We start from the raw sequence: 23,796 nt of genomic DNA on the forward strand, positions 1-23,796 counted from the left end.
TTGAATGACCAGAATCAAGTGAGTATCTCACATTTACTCTCTTGGTATTACTGATGATATCTCAGTCGAATGGATTGCTAAACCATTTAATCATCACTAAGCAATCATTTGGAGTAAATGAGTATACCTGTGCAGAATAGTTACATTTTTTTCTTCAACCAAGAGAGATTTTAATATGTATTTGGAATTCAGGGCTATGGTATTTTATGTGTATAGTGTATACTGTATCTATTTCCATTGGGGAGTGAAACTAGATAGAATCCTTTATTTAATGATTTGTTTCTGTGGATATTTCTTTGAGCCTTTTAGGTGCCATACATATGTGTAAGTTCAGAGTGTTTTTGCAGATCTGAGTTTTGACTATTAGCTTCTTCGAGAACCATTTGTCATTTGAATAGTTGTTGCCTCTTTTAAAGATGCTGTTTTTCTTTTTTTTTAGCATCTTGCTAGACTTTTTACAGTTGTCATATTTGTGTTTTCCTTTAAGTAAAACATCCATTGTATGTCTTATCCATTGTTAAAACTATATTGAAATGATATTACAGGGGTGATTAGGAAGAAAGGAGTAAACGAATAAAAGTTATCCAGGTACTTAAATTTAATTCAGAAAGGGAAAATGATCACGCCTTGTAATTGCATATATTTGTTTCACATTGCTTGAGTTTTTGGAACAGGCTTCTTTCTTTAATGTTCTATTTATAAAGTGACTATTGATATTTATGATTTTTATATCACTTCTCCTTAGACGATGCCATCAATTTAGCTTTGGCTAAAAGAAAGCTGCCTGTGTTCCGGGCCAGGTGTTTGGCTTAGTGTTCTCATTTCCATAACACAATGGTCTGTGTTGGCCTTCCATGTAAATGTAACACAATGCAGTCGCAGCTGCTTCGTTTGTATTAGCTTTGAGCTTGGCTCTGAAAGAATTCAGGCACTAAAATATATGCCAAGACAACCAGAAAGCATAGTTGAACTAAGGCAGTAGTTGACTACTCCTTTGTAACCCTTCTTGTTCCTGTCACTGTGACACCTGAGCATTCCCAATCAGATAGAGTAGATACAAAAGACTGTCAAAAGATGAAAACTTTGCATAGTTTTTAGAAAAGTAAAGCTTTGGAAGAATAAATACGGACTAAGTTAAATTCTTTTGTAAAAAGAAATGTTACATTCTTTCTTAAGTTTTGAGATGTGAGGCTCAGTAGGTATTGGTCTCTGCCTTGAATAGAATAAGTAAGATCAGTAAGATCTTCAATAAAATTTTTGTTTTTCCAAGTTAAAGAGACAAAGCTTCATGCCCACTTGATAAAGGTCAAATAGCGTTCGTTGTCAAAACCAGTCGTTTTCAACGCTGACTCTACCTAAATATCACCTAAGGAACATCTCCAAAACAATGAACGAGCAAAACTAATGCCTGGGCTCCACCTCAGACTAGTTCAGCCAAAATCTCTGGACTAGAACCCTGTATTTTGTGTTTTTTGAAACCTTCCCAGGTGATTCTGACATATATCCATGGTTGAGAACTATTTGTCCAAATGATTGGTTAATGTATTAGGAACCCCTCTGAGTCCATACCTTCCCGGCAGACATCAGTGCTTTCTTCTGTACCTTCAAGTCTGGCATAAGAAACTAATAAGTGATATTATTTTCAGTGGCCTGTTATTGCCCACAAATGCTGCCTTATATATTAGTTGTCCTTCCAAGTGTTCGACACCGTCCATTCAGATGACAAGTCTAAATTTACTGGATACTTTATTGTGGCATAGTGACCTCTGACCAGCCTGAGAATCTCAGTCTTAGGGGTGAAATAATCAATTTGAAATCATAGCAGCCAAGGTGCTATACCATTTCAACTTCTGTATTCCTCATTGCAGCTGCACTCGTGGACACTCAAAAGTTCTGTTCTCTGCTATTTAAAGATTCCATACCCAACTTTTCCTCTCTTTACTGTCCATCTGTATGGAGTTAAAATCCAAAGTAGGATGCCCCTGCAGTAGTACCTCTTTTTAATAGAGAGTGTATTTATATTCATGTATATGTGAATATACAATATATGGATATATTCATATTATATGTCTATCAAAATAGGACTATCAGAGGTAAAAATAATATAAAAAACAAGATTGTCAGAAAAGAAAAAGTAGAGTCTGAAGATATTAAATATTAATTATACCTCTAAATAATTTTTAATCAGAAGGAGTATAATTTCTAATTTTTAATAATAAATATCCTAGAAAATATAAAAATATAAATATAAAAAATATAAAATATAAAATTTGAAGCAGAGAAAAAATGAATAAGGTCGGATATGACCCCTTAAGGGAGATAGAGAGGAGATAGCAAATACCGGAGAAAAGGGAACATGCATGGCGGGGAATATTGCCAAGATTCTCAACTCAGAAGAATCAAAAGAATGATGGAAGCTGTCCTCAACCTATGGTTATTCATAAAACAGGTTTGCAGCAGTGCTATCTTATGATGATACCAATGTATCCTGCCCAGGACAGGAGGGCGCTTTGAGAGAGAGAATGAGATGAACTCACTTAAAGCTCATTCTTATGGAGAGTATACTATAAACCCCTCTTCCTCAAAGCAAAGGTATTTTTCTTCTGCTTTAATGGGGGAGTGGAGGCTTAACACCTTTCATTTCAATTAGAAATAAATGTTTTCAAGGGCTAATGTCCACTTAAAGTAACATGCAGTTAACCTCTAAGTACAACTAATACTAGATGCTTTCCTCTTTCACTGAACTTAAGAAGCTAGATAGAGAAATGAAACCTTGCCAGCTTCTCAATTTTGCTGGTGTTAGATGTACAAGAAGGTATTTTTGTACTTCTCAGCTATACCTGTACTCAGCAGGGTATAAGCAATGCTGGTAAATAATAACACTGAGGGCCTTCCTACGCTCAGGCCCATTAATTCTGTAACCAATGCCAGGACCATTCCACTAGATTTTTAATGTATGTTTTATATAAGCACCTATTAATTTCATTTTAAAAAGAACTTCATTTCCAGGTTATCATTTGATTGTAATATCACTACAAATTTTTTTGTCAGGCTTTTATAGCTATTCAGAGAAAATGTTCCAAAAGAATTTGAATAGACATTTCTCCAAAGAAGATGTACAAATGGCTAATAGGCACATGAAAAGGTGGTCAACATCATTGGCCATTAGGGAAATGCAGATCAAAACCACAGTGAGATACCACTTCATACATACTAGGATGACTGTAATCAAAAAGAGAGAATGTAATCATTGTTGACAAGTATATGGAAAAATTGGAACCCTACTGTATTGCTGAAGGGAATTTAAAATGGTGCAGCCACTTTGTAAACAGCTTGACAGTTCCTCAAAAGATTCAACACAGAGTTACCATATGACCTAGCAATTCTACCTTTAGGTATATATGCAAGAAAATTGAAAACGTGTGTTTATACAAAATCTTGTACATAATTGTTCCTAGCAGCATTATCCGTAACAACCAAAAAGTGGACACAACCCAATGTCCATCCACTGAAGAAGGATGGATGTGCAAAACGTGTTCACTCCACGGTTCACCCATAGGAAGGACTGAAGAGCGGACACACAGTACAACATGGAAGAACCTTGGAAACACGACACCAGATGAATAAAGCCAGAAACAACAGGCCACATATTATAGGATCCTGTTTATGTGAAATGTCCGAAATAGGCAAACCCATAGAGAGAGAAACTACATTAATGGTTGCCAGGGGTTGAAGAGAGAACGACTGGTGATTCATATGAAGGAATGATGAAAGGAGTGATGAAAATATTCTGAAAGTAGACTGTGATGACAGTTACGCACCTTTCTGAATAGACAATAACCACTAAAGTGTACACTTTAAGAGTGAGTTTGGTAGTGTCTGAATTATATTTTAATAAAGCTGTTTAAAAAACTTGAGAAAAAAGCATAGACAGTATCTGAGTACTTCTTAATATTGAGTACAAGTTGAAGTGATAATATTTTAGATATATTGAGTTAAATGAGATCTATTTTGGGGAGGAAAAAGGACAATAAAATGCATTTCATTATGTATTGGCTACTTATTTTCTACAAGTATTTTTTAAGTGTTCATTAGTGATACTTTACATATTTGCATTTTTATGCAAACTACCATAATTTTGCCTGCTACAAGGAGGCTTGTGTAGCTTCATACATTTTTTACTAGATATCGAAATAGGAAGCATGACATTTGGTTTTAAAAGAAAAAAATTATGGCAGTCATATACATATATGAATATTTTTTAATTTTTGCAAATTTTTACATCTTGAGTTATTCATATCTTATCTAGTATACTTTATATTATAATCTCTTCCACAAGTTCATGTCTATTAAATAAACTGCTTGACTTTTTTCATTCTGTATATAGTCCACCTTTGAAACCTCTATAGTCTTGTATGATGTTTTAGATGTGGGCTTGTTTAATGGGTTAATGCTGAGATCTTCATATTAGAAGGACCTTTCCATGACTTTGTATGGTAATGAAATTAATGATCAACAAAACAGGAAATAGAAAGTGATGTTGTTTTATTGGAGAATCTTCTTCCAAACAGTCCCCTGGATTCAACTAACACTCAGTTCTTGCCCCAAACAGTATTCACTTACGTTTTTCCTCAAAATCTTTTCCCCCTGAATTTCTAATTCTGTAGTACAACAAATTTCCTCAGTTCCCACAACCATAGTATTTTCTTTCCTCCCAAGTTCAGTTACCAGATCTTCTTCTCTTCTCCTGTCTCCAAATTCATCCATCCCACTGTTTCCCAGCCCCAGTGCCACTTACATCAATTATCCCTGCCTGTTAGAACATTCTTCCCCTGAACCAGCACCAGGACCTGCTTCATGAGCATCAGACCAATGCAGTGCACACAACCCGCACTCAGAAAGGCCCTGTGCATGGAGTTTGATGTTCTGTGGTTTCCATCCTAAGATTCTTATTGCTCCATCTTTGGATTCATGTTCCGTAAGTATGGTCTAATGGGACAGTGGAGCATGTGCTGGGACTTGGAGCCAAGGCCTGGCACCACCTCCTGTTGCCTCCCTGGGATGGATTCTATACTGCCTACTTCCCCACCCCCGGAACCCCAACCAACCCCTCCCATCTGCCTCACTCAGCCCTAGCTGTCACTCTCTGACCCTGGCATGGGCCTTTATTACACACATAAAAAAGACAGGGGTTAGCCTGCACGCTCTGTGGCACTTGGCAGGACTGTCCTTGCTCCTGCTTGTCAGCTTCACTGGTGTCTGGCAGGTGGCCAAAGGCCACAACTCAGTTGGAGCAAGCCTCTTGCCCATCCCCAAGCCAGATACCTAGTGAGTTGCCGAGGCAGCTGTGGGAAGGGAAGAAGCCTGGCTCAACTTCCCTACCCTGCGCCTGGGCATGACACTTGGGTTTATTGGCTCAGGAAGGGCAACCTGGCAACCAGTGGGCCACCCACATACTGAGTCATGGGCAGGGGCCCTGGGTACCTGTGAAGGTCTGCACTTGCCCTGGTGCCTGAGGGAGCATGACATTTAATAGCAAATGAAAAACACCAGAGCAGATGGAGAAAGAGACGGCTTAAGAAAGGAAAGTTTTTGGTTTTAGTACTTTTAATGGCCATGAGTTCCTGCTTTTCAAACAAGGACCCTTGTGTTTTGCACTGAGCTCCTCAAAATATGTAGTCAGTTCCATCTCGTACAGTAGAGACTTTAACTCATCTCCTGACCTCCAGCACATCTGGCCCCACTCTAGCCATCTCACTGCTGCTCTAACCTTGATCATCTGATCATTACTTGACTCTCCCTCGCTTAGTAGTTCTATATGGTCCCATGCCCATGGACATGACCAAATTTCCTCTTTCCTTTCCTGCTTCCCCTCATTTAAATATTTCCAGACAGGCCTTGCTTTTCCATCAAAAAGCATCAGTCACCTGCTGAAAGCTTTTGAATTGGACTTGTGTTTTATAGGATGATAAAAACCAAAGTTCATTTGGCACAGAGAACCTTTCATTGTCAAGTTTTTGGCTGGCCTTCCAGTTTCATTTCCTAATACCCCATATCCCCATCCCCAGATCTCTCAACCACCAAACTTAAGAGCGTGCTCCATCTTAGTGCTCCATTTTCCCCAAATTTAAAGTTCCCTAAACAAGTTTCCTCAGCTATCTTTGTAATTTCTGCCTAAAAAGATTACCTTCTATGCTTCCTAAAAGTATTCTTCATCTTTAAAATTCAGCTCCAGTGTTTAGGTGACATTAGCCTTGACCTTCCCTGTCCTTCCACAAGAATATACATTTGTTGGTGATAGTACTTATTGTAGGGTCATTATTTGCATGGTTGCCTTCCCTGGTTTGTGATATTCTAGGTGATAGTCTCCAGCATAAGATGTATATACCTCAGAGGGTACTGAATATGATCCATCTGAGTCGCAGAAAGAAAATAATAAATATTTGATTTTTTAAATTTCACTCTTTAAATTTTTATGTTATTGAATGTTTTATAATCATACATTAGAACATTCTTGTATTTTGTAAGTAAACAACTTTAGGAATGCATACCAACAGTATTTTACTCATTTGATACATAGTCAAGACAATTCAGAAATACTCTTCTAGAAGATCAGGACTGTATCTTGTTGATCTTAGAATTCCAGGACTGACTTTTTCTTTTTTTCTAAACTGTTTTTGAAAACTCACTTAATGTATAGGTAATTCATGATTCCTGAGGTACACCCATTGCAAAGACATTAACCTCTTAAGCCATAACATCGCCATCATTCGTTGATGGTTTAACATTAATCAACGTTGTGAAATTTTTTTAAGGGTGTATATGAATCTGTTAGGTGTAGAATTAAGGGAGGAATGTAGTGAATAGAAGGGAATAATTTTCTTTCTATGGAGATTAATGATAGAGTAACTCATAGAGACTATCTTAGTTGTCTTCTGACTCAAGGAATAATTGGATGCATAGAAATATGGTCTGCTCTCAACTTTTAAAAAGTTAAATGAAGAAAAAATAATAGCTCCAGCATAACTGAAGGTCAAAACCTGATGGATCTGTCCTTAGCTACCTGGACTCGTATCTTTTTCAGTCTGCGTGACCTCTGTCACTCAAGAGCTCTTCTTCATTAAAATCAGGTGCCTGTAGTTGAAAAAGTGTCTACAGTCTTCTGACCACATGATCTAGGCCTGTGTTACCTACTTTTGAATTCTGCCAGAGTTTCGGATTTTATATTATTAGTGCTTAGGAACTTGTACCAAAAACAGGCAAAGGAGTGATAAGATTTATTTGTTTAATGTGTGTTCAGTTAGTGTCTCACGTGTGTGACCAAGAGCAAATTGTTTGACCTACTCTAGGGCCTATGATGCCTTTCTTATGCTAACAAAATACTACACAGGTGTTTTAAGATCCTTGGAGGTTTGCAGGGGAAAAAAAAGGTACTGTATACTTAGGATCAATATGTTAATATTGGTACCTGAATTTATAATGAAAAAAATATTTGCAGCATTAGAAACAATACAGTTAGGAAATAATACAGTTAGGAAATAGCCTCTAGAGGTTATATAAACATGCCTAATAAAATTCTGTCCGTGATGCGTTTCTCCTTCCCTTCCCCATTTTGTTCTATATATTTTTTAAAAGCCATCCTGATGGACATTAGTAAAGAATAATTTTATTGTTTTATGTGTATCTTTTGTTTACTGCCACTTCCATATTATGGGTTTCAAGTGCAAGTGCATTTTGTTTCATCAGAGGCAGTAAGAATTTTATTTTTTTTTAAATAACTACTAGGCTCCAAAGCCCCCCTCCATCTGTGATGGTTTTATTCTTAGAGTCCTAGAAATGAGAGATGGAAAACTTCAATTAAATTCATCTAGTCCATCTCCCCTGACAATGAAAAAGTATCTCTCACATTATATTATCTGATGCTTTTTCAGGCTTCCATGATAACCTCTGGGAGACTGTCCAATAGACTAATAGACCTCACTTTGGGATAATGTTCTCTTTCTTAGTTTTGACCCATCATTTCTCATTATTTTATCCCTTAAAGCCATTTTTTCTTATATTCATACTCTGTGAACTTAAGATCAGCAGTCTCTGCCAGTCATAAGAAAATCAACATACATCTCATTAGCAGGAACTGAAGTGGTCTACAGAAGTGAATATTCTAGGTACTAAACTTTTCCTCTTTAAACACAGACTTAGCTTAATTTTAGTAATTTTAAAGAGTTTTTTTTTTCCCTTGAATGTATTAGATATTTTCACTGCTTTCTTGAGTGTATTGGGCTTTTCTTAATAATTCAGATTAATCATTAGCATTCTGCAAGTATGTATTAAGTAACCCACTATATGTTAAGCATTGAAGAAATACAAAGATGAGCTCAATAATGTTTGCTTTCAGGAGTTAAGACTCAGTAGGGGATATAAAATAGGAGTTAAGGCTCAGTAGGGGATATAGCATAGGAATAGAACTAATTATTGGTCAAGACAGAGGAAACTGGTAATGTAAACAAAAGAGCTTAGATAATCAGAGGCAAGAGACTGTAACTCCTATTAGAGAAATCAGGAATGGCTTCCTGAGGAGTTGGCATTTGAAAAAAATAGTGTAGGAACAAATGAGTGGTCATTTGGGAAAAAAGGTTAAATTAGATATGTATGTCACACCCCACATAAGCATAAACTCCAAATGGATTAAGGATCTAAATGGAAAATAAAATGAATAAATCGTATAAGTACAGAAGGAAAGATTGATAACCTTAATGTAGGAAAAAACTTTTGGTAGTGGTTATGGAAAAACCAGAGGCAAAAATGGTCTTAAAAATTGTGTGATGGCGTCGCAGGGTGGCTCGGTCAGTTGGGCATCTGACTCAGTTTGCTTTGGGGTTGTGGGATCAGTCCCACTCTGGGCTCATGCTTGGGGCGTCATCTGCTTGGGATTCTCTCTCCCTCTACCTCTCCCCCAGTATGTGCGTGATCTTTCTCTCTCTGTAAAATGAACCTTTTTAAAAAAATTACTTAGCAAAAAGACATCATAAAACAAAGTTAAAAGACAACCAGCTGAGAGAAAACATTCACAACATATAAAGAACTATTAAAAATTGAGAGACGGGGTGCCTGGGTGGCTCAGCAGGTTAAGCCTCTGCCTTTGGCTCAGGTCATGATCCCAGGGTGCTGAGATCGGGCTCTCTGCTCAGTGGGGAGGCTGCTTCCCCCTCTCTTTCTGCCTGCCTCTCTGCCTACTTGTGATCTCTCTCCCTCTCTGTCAAATAAATAAAAATCTTTAAAAAAAAAAAATTGAAGGACAAATGACCAGAACCCAATAGAAAAACTGAGAGAAAAAAGTATGAACAGTAATTCCCAAATGCTATAAAAATTGTCCTGCACATATAAAAAGAATGTTCAAACTCACTTATAATCAGAACTGCAAATTAGAACAATATTTTGATACTATTTCACCTTTTAGGCTAGCAAAAACTATGCAGTATGACAATAAATTCGTTGGTCAGATCATGGGAAACAGACACTCTCATACATTGCTGATGGGAATACAAACTAGTGCAACCCTTCTAGAGGAGATTTTGACAAAGCTACCCATGTACCTACCCTTTGACCCAGCAATCTCACTTCTAGCAGTCTACCCTGAAGGTACACATCCATCAGTATGAAAATACAGATGTGCAAGGTATTCTTTGCAACATTGTTTATGATTACAAAATGTTGGGAACCTAAACGGCCCACTTGTTAAAAAGTAATTACATAGATTATGTGTGGAAGGAAGGTAGAATAAATTCCCCCAAGATGTCCACATCCTAATACACAGAATCTGTGAAAATGTTATTTTACATGGCAAAAGAGATTTTTATAGATGGGATTAAGGCTAAAGACCTTGAAGTGAAAAGAATACCCTAGATTGTCTAGATGGGTTCATTTTAATCGCAGGCCTTAAAAACAGAACCTTTCAGAAAGATACAACATTACTGGCCTTGAAGATGGGAGGAAGGGGACCATAAACCAAAGAGCATGGGTGGCCTCTGGAGGCCATGAAACAGATTCTCTCCTAGGGCCTTCAGAAAAGAATATAGCCCTGCAGACACAATGATGTTAGCCAGGTGAGACCCGTGTTGGACTTGTGACATACAGAACTGTAAGATAATAGATGTGTACTGTTTGAGCCACCATGTTGTGACAGTTTATTACAGTGGCAATAGAAAATGAATACGGTGGAAAAACTGGTGAAGTTAGAATTGGGTCTATAATTTGTCAGTATGCTACCCGATGTTCATTTTTTCATTTTCATAATTTTACTATGGTTATGTAAGATGTTAACATTTGGGGAAGTTGGGTAAGAGAAAACTGTACTGTTTTTCCACATTTTCTGTAAATCGAAAAGTATTTTACATAGAAAGGAAAAAACATCAGGATCCCTTCCCTTCTCAAGTTCCCTCCATCATTCTCAGTTCTCACTAACATCTTATCCTTTTAAAAAGTTGCTATCTCTCCATGGTATTTGTTTGTGAACTTCCAATCAAGCTTTTAATTTCGTGGTTCCCAAACCATATGTCCACGTAAGGACTTGTTCACACATTTTTTTAGCAGATTTATTCTTAATAGACCCAAATGGGAAGCAACCCAAATGCCCATCAGTTGGCAAATGGGCAAACATATTTTGGTATATCCGTATGTGGAATCAAAAGGAACGGACTACTGATACATGTAGTAACATGAATCAATTCCCAAAACAGTGTGCTAAGTGATAAAAAACACAGTTCTGCATAGTTCCATTTACATGACAGTATGCAAAAGATAAAACTTAGGGACAAAGCAAATTAGTGGTTTCTAGGGCCCGAGGAGTGAGGAATGGATTGACTGTAAAGTGGCACGAAGAAATGTTTCGGGTGGTAGAAACCTGTGTCTTAGTTGCACTGGTATATAGATTTGTTAAAACTCATCAAACTATACACCTAAATATAGTGAAGTTTCCTTTTGTAAATTGTACCTCAATAGATCTAATGGTTTTTTTAAAAAAGTTACATTTAAAACATATAAAGTTGAAAGTAAAAGGTTTGAGAAAATTTAACAGGAAGGTAATAATCCAGAGAAATCTGATGTAACAGTGTTCTGTCAAATGAAAATGAATCTCTTAAGACAAAGAAGATTCTTAAGGATAGAAAAGACGTTTGCACCCCGCAACAAATCTTAATATATCAATACGTTATACCATATTAAAATAAATTTAATAACATGTCTATGTATTGTAATATATACATATTTTACTTTTGTATTTTAATATAGTGTATCAATATGTTAATGTGGGTTAGATCTGATTAATGGATATGTGGTTAATGTATTAATGTAGTGCTTTTGTATGTTTTAAAGTTTCACAATACATGTTTTACTTTGTTTAATAAAAGAGAATCATTGGATGATTGTCAAAAATGCAGATCACTATGCTCCACACCCAGAGATTCTGATTCATCAGCTCTGGGCTAGAAAAACAATTGTAATTTATTATAGGACCTTCCCCCTCCTCCTTTGATGCTTTAATTTGCAAAAAAAACAAAAACAAACACAAATCCCCACTAGGGGAGAAATTACCCACACTGAAACTGCTTGTTAACTAAAAGCACTTTGCAATGATTTGTTTTATTGTTATCCTTGCTACCTAGAGTTTCCCTTGTATTTGGACTTTCAATAACTGGAAAATAAACTAAGGAAGTAAAATATGGTAACTGGAAAGTAGAGTTTAACATTTTCACTTACTCTTCCTTTTCCTTCTTCCTTGTTAATTGTCTACAACTAGATTCTAGTGAACGTTTTTAGAACATCTGTAAGCTCCTAAGATCTATTAAAGGAGTAAGGAAGGGAATAATTTATGCAGGACATCACCCTTCTTGGGTAATTGCAATCCATAATTCCATGAACTGCTAAAATACACAAATACACAGAAATTAATTTACTAATTAAACAAAAACTTTTAAAAGCGAGAATGAGAACAGTTTTCACCTGGGTCCTTTCTAGTTGACAAGGTAGCTTTTTCTACTGTGAGTCGTGTACTATTTTAAGGAAATGCTCTTAAAATTGGTTAAATCATGTAGATCTCCCTAATCCCTGGTGTGGCCACTATAAGAAAAAGTCTCATACAGGATGGCAGCAGGCTTTTGTTGCACACCACCTTGTTTTTTTGTGAAAGGTGATATGTTTCTCCGTCTCCACTTCTCCATGTCTTAAGGGACCGGCGGCAGCCCAAGGATGCGAGCAAGTCAGTGGCGCTCATTACCATCCTGGAGGCTTCTGAGAGCGGTTGCATAGCAGCCGTTTTATTTCAGTTACCAATCATGCCCTGATAGCCAAGTTCAGTCTTCGGGGGTTACTCCACTTTGTAGGTGGTGAGCAACTTTTATCGTTCTCTTAACATTTGCCAAGCTCCAGAGAAAGGCAACATTTGGCTTTTCCTTTCACTGGTAGTTGCTAAATTTAAGTCTTATTTTGGCAGAAAAGAGGGAGTACCAACTAATTAAAGTAAGTCATTTTAGCTGTATCCTTTGCTTTATGACAATGGTGTTGTTTAAATGATAAGCTTTCTACTGGTTTTCAGAATTGTAGCTTGTAGCAACAGTATTTCCAAGGAGGACTGGATGAGGTAGGATTTGTTTTGAGGGTTTTACTATGTTTTCAGATTAGGTTGGTGTCAGAAGGATGAGATCAGTTTATTTGCAGTCTTTTCCTTTGTTTCCCTGATGCTGTTGGATTTTAAAGTCAGCTTGTAGGAGCATCTTCTACTCCTCACTGTCACATAAGACATAGATGTCATAACTTGATGTGGAAGAAGCATTTTCCTCTTGATATCCATCTCTTTCTAAATTTTGTATTTGGATTTTTTTCTCGCAGTGACCACGGAATCAGTTACATAGAAAAGTAATTTCAGTAGGGTTTTGATTTTGCTTCAGTTTAATTATATAGATAGGAGCCCTACTGGCAAATTTTCTAAGTCAGATGTCATACTGGTGGGCATTTTGTCTTCCTTTTTCCCCCCTCGTATTTTCAAGTTGTCATAGTGCATTTCTTTCTTTTTGTGGTATATAATTCTATAATAAGAGCTGTGTAGAAATTAAGTACAACACACTTGGAGAAAGTGCATTATATCATAGTGCCTAGAATATTTTTTTTTTACCTTTTATAGGAATATATCTTTATTTTGTAGTTATTTAAATCCAGTTAGCCAACATATAGTACATCATTAATTTTTGATGTGGTATTCAATGCTTCATTACTTGGCGTATAACACTCAGTGCTCATCACATCATGTGCTCTCCTTAATGTCCATCACCCAGTTACCCCATCCCCCAACCCACCTCCCGTCCAGCAACCCTCAGTTTATTTCCCAGAGTCACAATTCTGTCATGGTTTGGCTCCCTTTTCAATTTCTTCCCATTCAATATCCCCTCCTTTCCCCTATGATCCTCAGCTCTATTTTTTATGTTCCACATATGATTGAAACCACATGATAGTTGTCTTTCTCTGATTGACTTATTTCACTTAGCATAATACTCTCCAGTTCATCCATGTTGGTGTAAATGGTAGATATTCATCCTTTTGGATGGCTGAGTAATATTCCATCGTATATATGAACCACATCTTTTTTATCCATTCAGGTGCTGAAGGACATCTCAGCTCCTTCTGCAGTATTTTGAAGAGGAATGAGAATGTGGAGAATCAGTGTAGTACAGTGGTTAAAAAACCAGGGTTCCAGAGTCAGGCTGCCTGGGCTTGAAGTTGAACTCTGCCACTTGGCAGCCCATGTGACCTGAGAAGTCAAACATCATCTCTGTATCCCAGCTGTTGATAAGTGATCTGCTCTTGATAAAGAAAATGAATGGTTCCCATAACACACATTCTTACTCCAAACCATATTAAATCAATATATGTTTCTAATTTTCATAGCTGAAGTTATTTCTCTCAAAAAAGCAAATACTTACTTGTGACCATTTTGGATGGTCTTGTCTCTTACTGTTGCTTTCCTTAGAAACCAGAGTAAAAGGTAAGGCCTGCAGGATGGCCTCACAATGGCCTGCAGGATCTGCCCACTCAACCCACTACTGGGACCAGCACTGCTACCCATTGGCTCATTTCCCACAACCCTTCCCATTGCTTTCTTCACTCCAGCCACACTGACTTCTTGGCTGTTTCTGAAACTTACCAGCAGTTCTTCTGCCTTAAAGTCTTTGCCCAGACCATTCCTGTTGCCTGGAATGCTTTTCCCTTCTTATACCTGCAGGCTAACTCACCTCCTTCAAGTCTTTAGTCAGTGTCATCTTTCTTCAAAAGATCTGTCACGACCACTTTCTATTCTCAGCTCTTTACATGGCTCTGTTTTTCAATAGCACTTGTCTTTTACTAATTTATGTTCTTGGCTTATTGTCTGTCTCCTTCCACTAGTATATGAAGACTAATGAAGGCAAAGATTTGTGTTTGTTTTGTTCACTAACAGCATCTCAAGTGCCTCAAGTATGTGGCCAATAAAAGGTGCTCAATAAATACATGAATGAATGAAACTTTAAGTATTTTCAATATACTGTGCTTAAATCCTGACTCCTCATCCATTAACTGTGTGACCTCAGACAAGTTGCTGAATAGCTATTTTGTGGAGTTGTTGCATCAGTTACACGATAGTATATATTGGAAAGCACCTAGCCAGTGCTTCATATCCAGGAAACCTTCAGTAAATTCGTTCAGTCAGCAAATGTTAATTGAGCACTTACGATGTACCAGGTATCCCTGTCGGCACTGGCATACATCACTGAACAAAAGAGCCAAAATCTCTGCTACTCGTGGAACTGATACCTAGTTTCCTTCCCTTCCTCTGATCTTGTAGTTTCTAAGAGGGGGAAAAATCATGATTCTACCTCACCTATTCAGGAGTCTCTCCCCCTAAATTCACAGTCAGTTCATACTTAAAGGGACCCATTTTCCATAAAATACTTTCCCATTCAGTTATCTTATTCTTTGGAATGGCCCTAGGAAGATTTTTTATTCATCATTTTACAGGTAAGAAATCTGAAACTTGGAAGTTGTGACTTGTCTAAGGTCATTCAATAGGAGAAATTAGAGCCAGGATTTGAAGACACACTTTCTGATTCAGAGTTGCCTGCTCTTTCTACATTGGTACTTGCATCAAAAACACCACAGTGGCTCTTATTCATTTCACTGCCCATGTTATTTCCATTCTACAGACATTTATTGAACCCCTACAAATTGCCTGATATCAGACTGACTCTGGGGAGGCAAAGATTGTTTAATCCCTGCCCTAAGTTCAGAGTTTAGAGGGAAGGTTGTTGGCGCATAAGCGGGCATGCAGTGTGCTAAATGTAAGATTAGCTCTGTTGACTTGGAATACCCAGAAGCATAGAAGCACCTCATCTAGAGCAAGCTGTAGGACATGTCAGAAAACATTCTAGAAGAGATCATGCCTTAGCTGAGTCTGAAAGGATGACTTAGCCAGGGAGAAGGGGGGGAGAATATGAGCAGTAACAGAGATGCATGGGGAAGGTAGAGAATTTCAGGCTTTCAGAGTTGCGGAGGGTAAAGCATGAAGCAGAGAATGGCCAAGAGTCAGCCTGGAATTTTTGGTAACTACCAGCTGATACCATATCCTACAGGCAGGACTCTTACCAGGCCCCCTCTTTTAGGGACTGTTAGGTCAGTTACCCATCGTTGGTTCAATAAGCTATAGTCAGAGAAGAATTGCTTGGTGCAAAGGGTAGTGATCTGTTCATGAGGAATTGCTCAGAAGGGGCAGTGGGCAAGTAGGCATGTTCAATTTTCTGAGGTTTCCTGGTAGGGTTAATGTCACCGAAAGGCTGGCTCATTGCATAGTTGGTCCAGGCCAGAGGCATAGCAGAAGCTGAGACTAGCGTGGAGATAGGGAGTTTTTAGTGGCATTATCTGTTCAGTTATGTGGTCTTCCTGAATGCGTGGGAGATCACATGGCTGAATAGACATAATGCCAGACCAACCTTTAGCCTAGGCTAAACAATATTCTCAGGTGAAAACCATGTTTCAGTTTTATCAAGGAGATAAGAACAGACCTTTGTTTTAAATTCTACTACCTCTTTGAAATATTACTGACCACTCTGGGTTATCTTAGATTTTCCCTTATCTGTATTCCCAGAACAACCGTAATTTCGCATATACATTAAGTGCTCACTAAAGTTTAGATACTATGGTTAATGTTAAGCATTACATCTTCCCTTTAAAGTTTAAGGGCCAATGGGAGCAATAAGTCTGCTTTAGTAGGTGGACAAACCACCTTCCCAACCTTATTTTTCACTATTTCTAATCATATACCAACCAGACTAAGTCTACTTAATGGATACCCATTGTGTTCTTAGTTCCATGACATTTCTCAAGCCGTGCTCCTTACAATACTCTTGCTTACTCTTATACCCCAAACCCAAATCTTGTCTACCCACTGGGACCTAGCATATTCCACTTCTTGTTTCTCTGGATGATGTAAACTTGTCTTTTTCTGAAATCCTAAAATTAGTTCCTATATACCTCTCTAAAATAATATCATATTATCAATTCTAAGATGCACATTTTTCATATTTTAACATCCCTGTAAGTTACTCTTTTAAGATACTCTGTCATCAACATTCTTGAAAGGATACAGGATGATATTCTGTAGAAAAACATGAACAACAACCCCAAGTCAAAAAGTTGTTCAAAGGAAAGAAGCATTAGGAATACCTTAACAATTTATTTTGCATATATTCTTTTTATGTGTACATATGACAAAACCTGTCTAAGTCTTTTAAAACCTTTCTTAGTACAAAATAAAAGTTTTAAGTGATGAAGCATTGTGTTATAGTTGAATTGGCAGCTTTTTTCTTAGTGTACATAAAATAATAGCATGACTTAAAATCATTGGTGTGCTAGATTCAAAGAAACATATTTTGTGATTAAATATGCCAGACATTAGGAACACTTGCCTCCCTAATTGTGCCATATATATTAAATTTAGTTTCCAAATCCCATATTAAACTATAAGCTCCTTGGGGGCAGAGTTTGTGTTTGTTTTATCTTTGATTCCCTTACAATACCTGGTATAATGCTTTATAACAAATAGACATAAAACAAATATTTATTAAATAAATGGATTAAAACAATAAACTATTATATAGTAAGTACCACAAAAAAGTACAAAGTACAGTACTGTATGAGTGAACATCTAGTACATTCCCAGGTAACTGCTTAACTGTATTTTTGTTAGAAATATATTTATATATGATATTAGAGCAGATCCTTGGGCCAAATCTAAACTTAGGCCAGTAGATTTGGAACCAGCCATAAATAGTCCAAATAGAACTCCATAAACGCAGATCTGGTTTGTTGATTACATTAATGAGCAAACGTGGTGACTCATCCTGATTGAATCAAAATAAGTAGTAAATAAAGCCTTTGCCTTGGAGAACAAATGACAGTGACTTCCTTAGCAACACTAAGATTGTACAGGAGACCAGAAAAATGCCTGTCTCTGAGAAATAGGATACTTTAGGGGAGGCTGGTTGACTCAGGTAGAGCATGCGACTCTTGATCTCAGAGTTGTAGGTTCAAGTGCTACATTGCGTATAGAGATTACTTCAAAACAAAATCTTAAAAAAAAAAAGAAAAATGTACTACAACGTGGATGGAACTAGAGGGTATTATGCTAAGTGAAATAAGTCAGAGAAAGACAAATACCATATGATTTCACTCACATGCATAATTTAAAAAACAAAACATTAACATAGGGGAAGGGAAGAAAAAATAAGATAAAAGCAGAGGGGTGCCTGGGTGGCTCAGTGGGTTAAAGCCTCTGCCTTCGGCTCAGGTCATGATCTCAGGGTTCTGGGATCCAGCCCTGGATCAGGCTCTCTGCTCCGCAGGGAGCCTGCTTCCTCCTCTCTCTCTGCCTGCCTCTCTGCCTAGTTGTGATTTCTCTCTGTCAAATAAATAAAATAAAATAAAATAAAATAAAAGATAAAAGCAGAGAGGCGAGCAAACCAGAAGAGACTCTTTTTTTTTTAAGATTTATAATTTTATTTATTTTTTAATTAACATATAATGTATTATTTGCTTTAGGGGTACAGGTCTGTGATTCATCAGTCTTACGTAATTCACAACACATACCCTCCCCAATGTCCATCACCCAGCCACCCCATCCCTCCCCTACCCCACCCTCCAGCAAACCTCAGTTTGTTTCCTGAGATTAAGAGTCTCTTATAGTTTGTCCCTCTCTCTGGTTTCATCTTATTTCATTTTTCCCTCCCTTCCCCTATGATCTTGTGTCTTGTTTCTCAAATTCATCATATCAGTGAGATCATATGATAATTGTCTTTTTCTGATTGACTTAATTTTGCTTAGCATCACAGCCTCTAGTTTCATCCACGTCATTGGAAACGGCAAGATTTCGGGGTTTGATGGTTGCATAATATTCCTCTGTGTGTGTGTGTGTGTGTGTGTGTGTGTGTGTGTGTCTATGTATACGTATGTATGTATATATAGACATACTACATCTTCTTTATCCATTCATCTGTTGATGGACTTCTAGGTTCTTTCCATAGTTTGGCTATTGTGGACACTGCTGCTATAAACATTTGGGTGCACGTGCCCCTTTAGATCACTACATTTGTATCTTTAGGGTAAATACCCAGTAGTGCAATTGCTGGGTCATAGGGTAGCTCTATTTTCAACTTTTTGAGCAACCTCCATATTATTTTCCAGAGTGACTGCACTGGCTTGCATTCCCATCAACAGTGTAAGAGGGTTCCCCTTCCTCGCCAACATTTGTCGTTTCCTGACTTGTTAATTTTAGCCATTCTGACTGGTGTGAGGTGGTATCTCACTGTGGTTTTTTTTTTTGTTTGTATTTCACTGATGCTGAGTGATGTTGAGCACTTTTTCCTGTGTCTATTGGCCATCTAGATGTCTTCTTTGCAGAAATGTCTGTTCATGTCTTCTGCCCATTTCTCGATTGGATTATCTGTTCTTTGGGTGTTGAGTTTGGTAAATTCTTTATAGATTTTGGATACTAGCCCTTCATCTGATATGTCACTTGCAAATATCTTCTCCCATTCTGTCAGTTGTCTTTTGGTTTGGTCGACTGTTTCCTTTGCTGTACAAAAGCTTCTTATCTCAATGAAGTCCATATAGTTCATTTTTGCCCTTGCTTCCCTTGCCTTTGGCGATGTTTCTATGAAGAAATTGCTGTAGCTGAGGTTGAAGAGGTTGTTGCCTGTGTTGTCCTCAAGGATTTTGATGGATGCCTATCTTACATTGAGGTCTTTCATCCATTTGGAGTCTATTTTTGTGTGTGGTATAAGGAAATGGTCCAGTTTCATTCTTCTACATGTGACTGTCCAATTTTCCCAACACCATTTGTTGAAGAGACTTTTTTCCATTGGACATTGTTTCTTGCTTTGTCGAAGATCAGTTGACCATAGAGTTGAGGGTCCATTTCTGTGCTCTCTGTTCTGTTCCATTGATCTGTATGTCCTGTTTTTTCTCCCAGTACCATACTGTGTTGATGATTACAGTTTTGTAATAGAGCTTGAAGTTTGGAATTGTGATGCCACCAGCTTTGGTTTTCTTTTTCAACATTCCTCTGGCTATTCTGGTTCCATATAAATTTTAGGATTATTTGTTCCATTTCCTTGAAAAAAGTTGATGGTATTTTGATAGGGATTGCATCAAATGTGTAGATTGCTCTAGGTAGCATAGACATTTTCACAGTGTTTGTTCTTCTAATTCATGAGCAAGGAAGATTTTTTCCATTTCTTTGTGTCTTCCTCAATTTCCTTCATGAGTATTCTATAGTTTTCTGGGTACAGATTCTTTGCCTCTTTGGTTAGATTTATTCCTAGATATCTTAGGGTTTTGGGTGCAATTGTAAATGGGATCCACTCCTTAATTTCTCTTTCTTCTGTCTTGTTGTTAGTGTATGGAAATGCAATTTATTTCTCTGCATTGGTTTTATATCCTGACACTTTGCTGAAGTCCTATGAGTTCTAGCAGTTTTGGAGTGGAGTCTTTTGGGTCTTCCACATAAAGTGTCATATCATCTGCAAAGAGTGAGAGCTTGATGACTTCTTTGCCAATTCTGATGCCTTTTATTTCTTTTTGTTGTCTGATTACTGAGGCTAGGATTTCTAGTACTATGTTGAATAGCAGTGGTGATAGTGGACAGCCCTGCCATGTTCCTGACCTTAGGGGAAAAGCTCTCAGTTTTTCCCCATTGAGAATGGTATTCACTTTGGGTTTTTCATAGACGGCTTTTTATGATATTGAGGTATGTACCTTCTATCCCTACACTATGAAGCATTTTGACCAAGAAAGGATGCTGTACTTTGTCAAATGTTCTTTCAGCATCTATTGAGAGTATCATATGGTTCTTGTTCTTTCTTTTATTAATGTATTGTATCTCATTGATTAATTTGCTGTTGTTGAACCAGCCTTACAGCCCAGGAATAAATCCCACTTGGTCATGGTGAATAATACTTTTAATGTACTGTTGGATCCTATTGGCTAGTATTTTGATGAGACCAGAAGAAACTCTTAACTATAGGGAACAAACTGAGGGTTGCCGGGGCGGTGTGGGGCGGGGGTGGGGATGGGATGGGCTAACTGGGTGATGGCCATTAAGGAGTATAGGTGATGTAATTAGCAATGGCTATTGTATGCAACTGATGAATCACTGAGTTCTATTTCTGAAACTAATAATACACTATATGTTAACTAAATTGAATTTAAATAAAAAAATTTAAAAAACAGTGGGTTTTTTTTAAAAACCACTGGGTGGCTCAGTGGGTTAAAGCCTTTGCCTTCTGCTCAGGTCATGATCTCAGAGTCCTGGGATTGAGCCCCGCTGCTCGATTGATTGGGCTCTCTGCTCGGCGGGGAGCCTGCTTCCTCCCTCTCTCTCTGCCTGTCTCTCTGCCTACTTGCGATTTCTGTCTGTCAAATAAATAAAATCTTTAAAAAAAAATTTAAAAAAACAAAGTCAACAAAGAAATGTAGTACTGTAAAAAAAAGTTTTGTTTTCTTGTTTTATTCCCTCCAGTCAATCTCTATGTACCTATAATAAAAACAGCCTAGGGAACTACGTCTATGTGGTATATTCCAAGAGTCTCTACACTTATTCTTTGGGCTACAGGAATAACAAAAAATAACACAAGTATTTTTTTTCAGTGAGCTAAATAGTTTACTTCTGATCCAAATAAGTTCATTTACATTTTTCTCAAATGAAAGAAGCAATGCCTGTGTGTTGGCAGAATACTTGGCGTGGGTAAGCACTGTGGTAGTCCACATTACTGTTCACCAGATAGTCCCGGTTTTCTTTCTGATACGTAATACCATTGTATATCCTTTCCTCGCGGAAATCAGGTGTGGTCATGTGACTTTCTGTCTGATAAAATGAGACTAGAAGTGACATGAAGGTTAAGAACTAGGACATGTCACATTTCCTTTCTCCTGCTGAAGCAACTATAGATGAGCAGAAGAGGAGCCTCCCTTAGCCCAAGTCCCCGAGTGAGAGTAGCACAGAGCCAAGCCCCCATCTCCCTTAGTTGATCGGCTCATAGATAGATGCGGAACATGTTTCGTGCTATTAATATGGGGAGATGACTAGATAAATGTAACCCAGTGTATCTTGAGTAATACAGTCTTCACCCAAAACAGTGGGCTTTGGTGATAACTAAAAGAATATAAAAGATTTGACATATTTCTTTGTCTTCCTTATGGAAATGTTTATTGTATGTAGCTTTTATATATGTAAAATAATATTCATCTCAAGGTGATTAGAAAGAGTCATTTTCCCAACATCAAAATACTTCTCTTTGAATTAGAACTTTTTCTCAAGACGTTTTGGTATACTTCTGTAAGATGTCCTTTCATCTGCCAACAATATAATTGCTACTTGAAAGCAGAGACTGTCATCATTCATGCATGCATTTATTCCATTATTCAACACACTTTTATTGGATGCTTATTGTTACCAGGTGCTAAGACTAGGAAATGTTGAAGGAGCTCTGGATAGTTTAATGTAAGTGGTAACAGGATAGCAGGGGCCAAAAACTGTAAACTACTTTGTTCTGAAGTCTAGATGTTTCAGTAGTTTCATAAGTGATACCTATTTCAAGACAGTTTAGCTACATTTAAAACTTAAGTTTACAAGTAACATATCCAAGGTGATTTGTAGACCAAATTTTCACACTTTTGAGACTGCCAACACATTACCTTATACTAATTACATAATTCTTTTTTGTGTTCTTTGAGAAGTTTTGGGGAGGGTTGTGGAGTTCTATTTTTCTGTTTTTATTTTTGGGTTTGTTTTTTGTTGGTTTTTTGGTTTTTTGAGGGGGCAGTTCTTAGAATAAAGCTTCTCTTCTCACTATCAGTGTATCCTTTTAAAATTCCTCTAGTGCACTAATGCACATGCTAGTCTCATTTCCTTTCTTCCCTTAATTTAATTCAGGAAACTACCTACTAGATGTCCTTTTCTATTGAAACTTCTTCAGAGAAAGGAGTATGTTTTTCTCTTACACTGTTGTGTTTTTTAAAAATCTATTAACAAAGGTAGAGGTTTTTCTACCATAGCTGCTATAGAAAATGTTTAAGAAATAAGAAGGTAAGTGTTATCAAAAGTTTAATTATCCCAGTTATCCTAGAAGAAAAAAATTTTTCATCTCATTACCAGGCAGTTTCAAGCAACTTTTATTTATAAAAATTAAAAGCTGGATTCTTGTTCTGGTCTTCATTATAAAAATCTTGGTACCTTTTTCAGAGGTGGTGCAGAGGAGTAAGGAGACAGCAAAGTTGCTCTTTTTGTTTTCTCTCCCATCACCTTCTGCCTTTTCATTCTAGGGGTTCTTCAGCAAGCGCCTGAAAGGCTCCATCAAGAGGACCAAAAGCCAGTCAAAGCTTGACAGAAACACCAGCTTTCGGCTTCCATCCCTTCGTAATGCAGATGACAGGTAAGAAGTAAACTTGCTTAAAACAGGGAAAGCAGTTTTGTTTTTCGTTTTTGTTTTTGTTTTAAACAGGGAAAGTGGTTCTACAGTGGGTTTTGATAAGGTATTTTTTGGTCATCTCTAACTTTAAATGACAATTGGAAAGATCCAATGCTAAATCCACTTTTTTTTTTTTTTTTGGTCTTACTTATATTGAGGCAAGGTACAAAGTGTTGGCGCAAATGCCCAGGCAGTTTAAGAATCTTAAAATATTGAAAAGTAAGAACTAATTTAAATGCTGTTTCTATAGAATCAAATCCTAGCAGTCAGAGATGCCTTTCTTTTGTAGAATGACTATAGGATGATGATGACAGTAGCAAACATGTGTTTTGAGTACTGCACTAGATGCTTTCTGTACATTATCTCATTAAATCTTTATAGTAACTGTATAAGATAAATATTACTATCTCCACTTTCTAGATGAAGAACCTGAGACACAGGGAGATTAAGTAATCTTGCCCAAGGTCATACAGCTTAGTAAATAGCAAAAATGGTGTTTGAACTTGAGCAGTTTGGCTCTAGTCCATGCTGTTCACTGCTCCATTGTTCTTTGTGTACAGCATATGCAATCAGTTGTATTGGGTTGCAGTCCCATCTAGAAGACATGTGCAGATTTTGATTATTAGGACTATCAGCTTAAGTAACCCTCACAGGCATAGCTTAGTAAGGATAACAACCTTCTAAAATCTTTGAATGTGTGCTAGAACTTGGTGTGTCCACATTGTTCAAAATTTAGGAAATTAAACTTGCCATATTC

At 37.3% G+C, this 23,796-nt stretch overlaps 1 protein-coding gene across 10 annotated transcripts in view; it reads left to right on the forward strand.

Moving 5' to 3' along the window:
- The window catches only part of RASAL2 (RAS protein activator like 2), a 354,763-nt gene that overhangs the window by 267,951 nt on the left and 63,016 nt on the right, over positions 1-23,796 (forward strand). For all 10 annotated transcript variants that reach the window (XM_045982547.1, XM_045982548.1, XM_045982549.1 and 7 more), the window contains one exon: positions 22,894-23,003. In XM_045982547.1, coding sequence (XP_045838503.1) covers positions 22,894-23,003 — 110 coding nt within the window. The remainder of the gene's footprint in view (positions 1-22,893; positions 23,004-23,796) is intronic.

This window comes from Meles meles, chromosome 17 (genome assembly GCF_922984935.1).
Source record: "Meles meles chromosome 17, mMelMel3.1 paternal haplotype, whole genome shotgun sequence".
Taxonomy (NCBI): Eukaryota; Metazoa; Chordata; class Mammalia; order Carnivora; family Mustelidae; genus Meles; species Meles meles.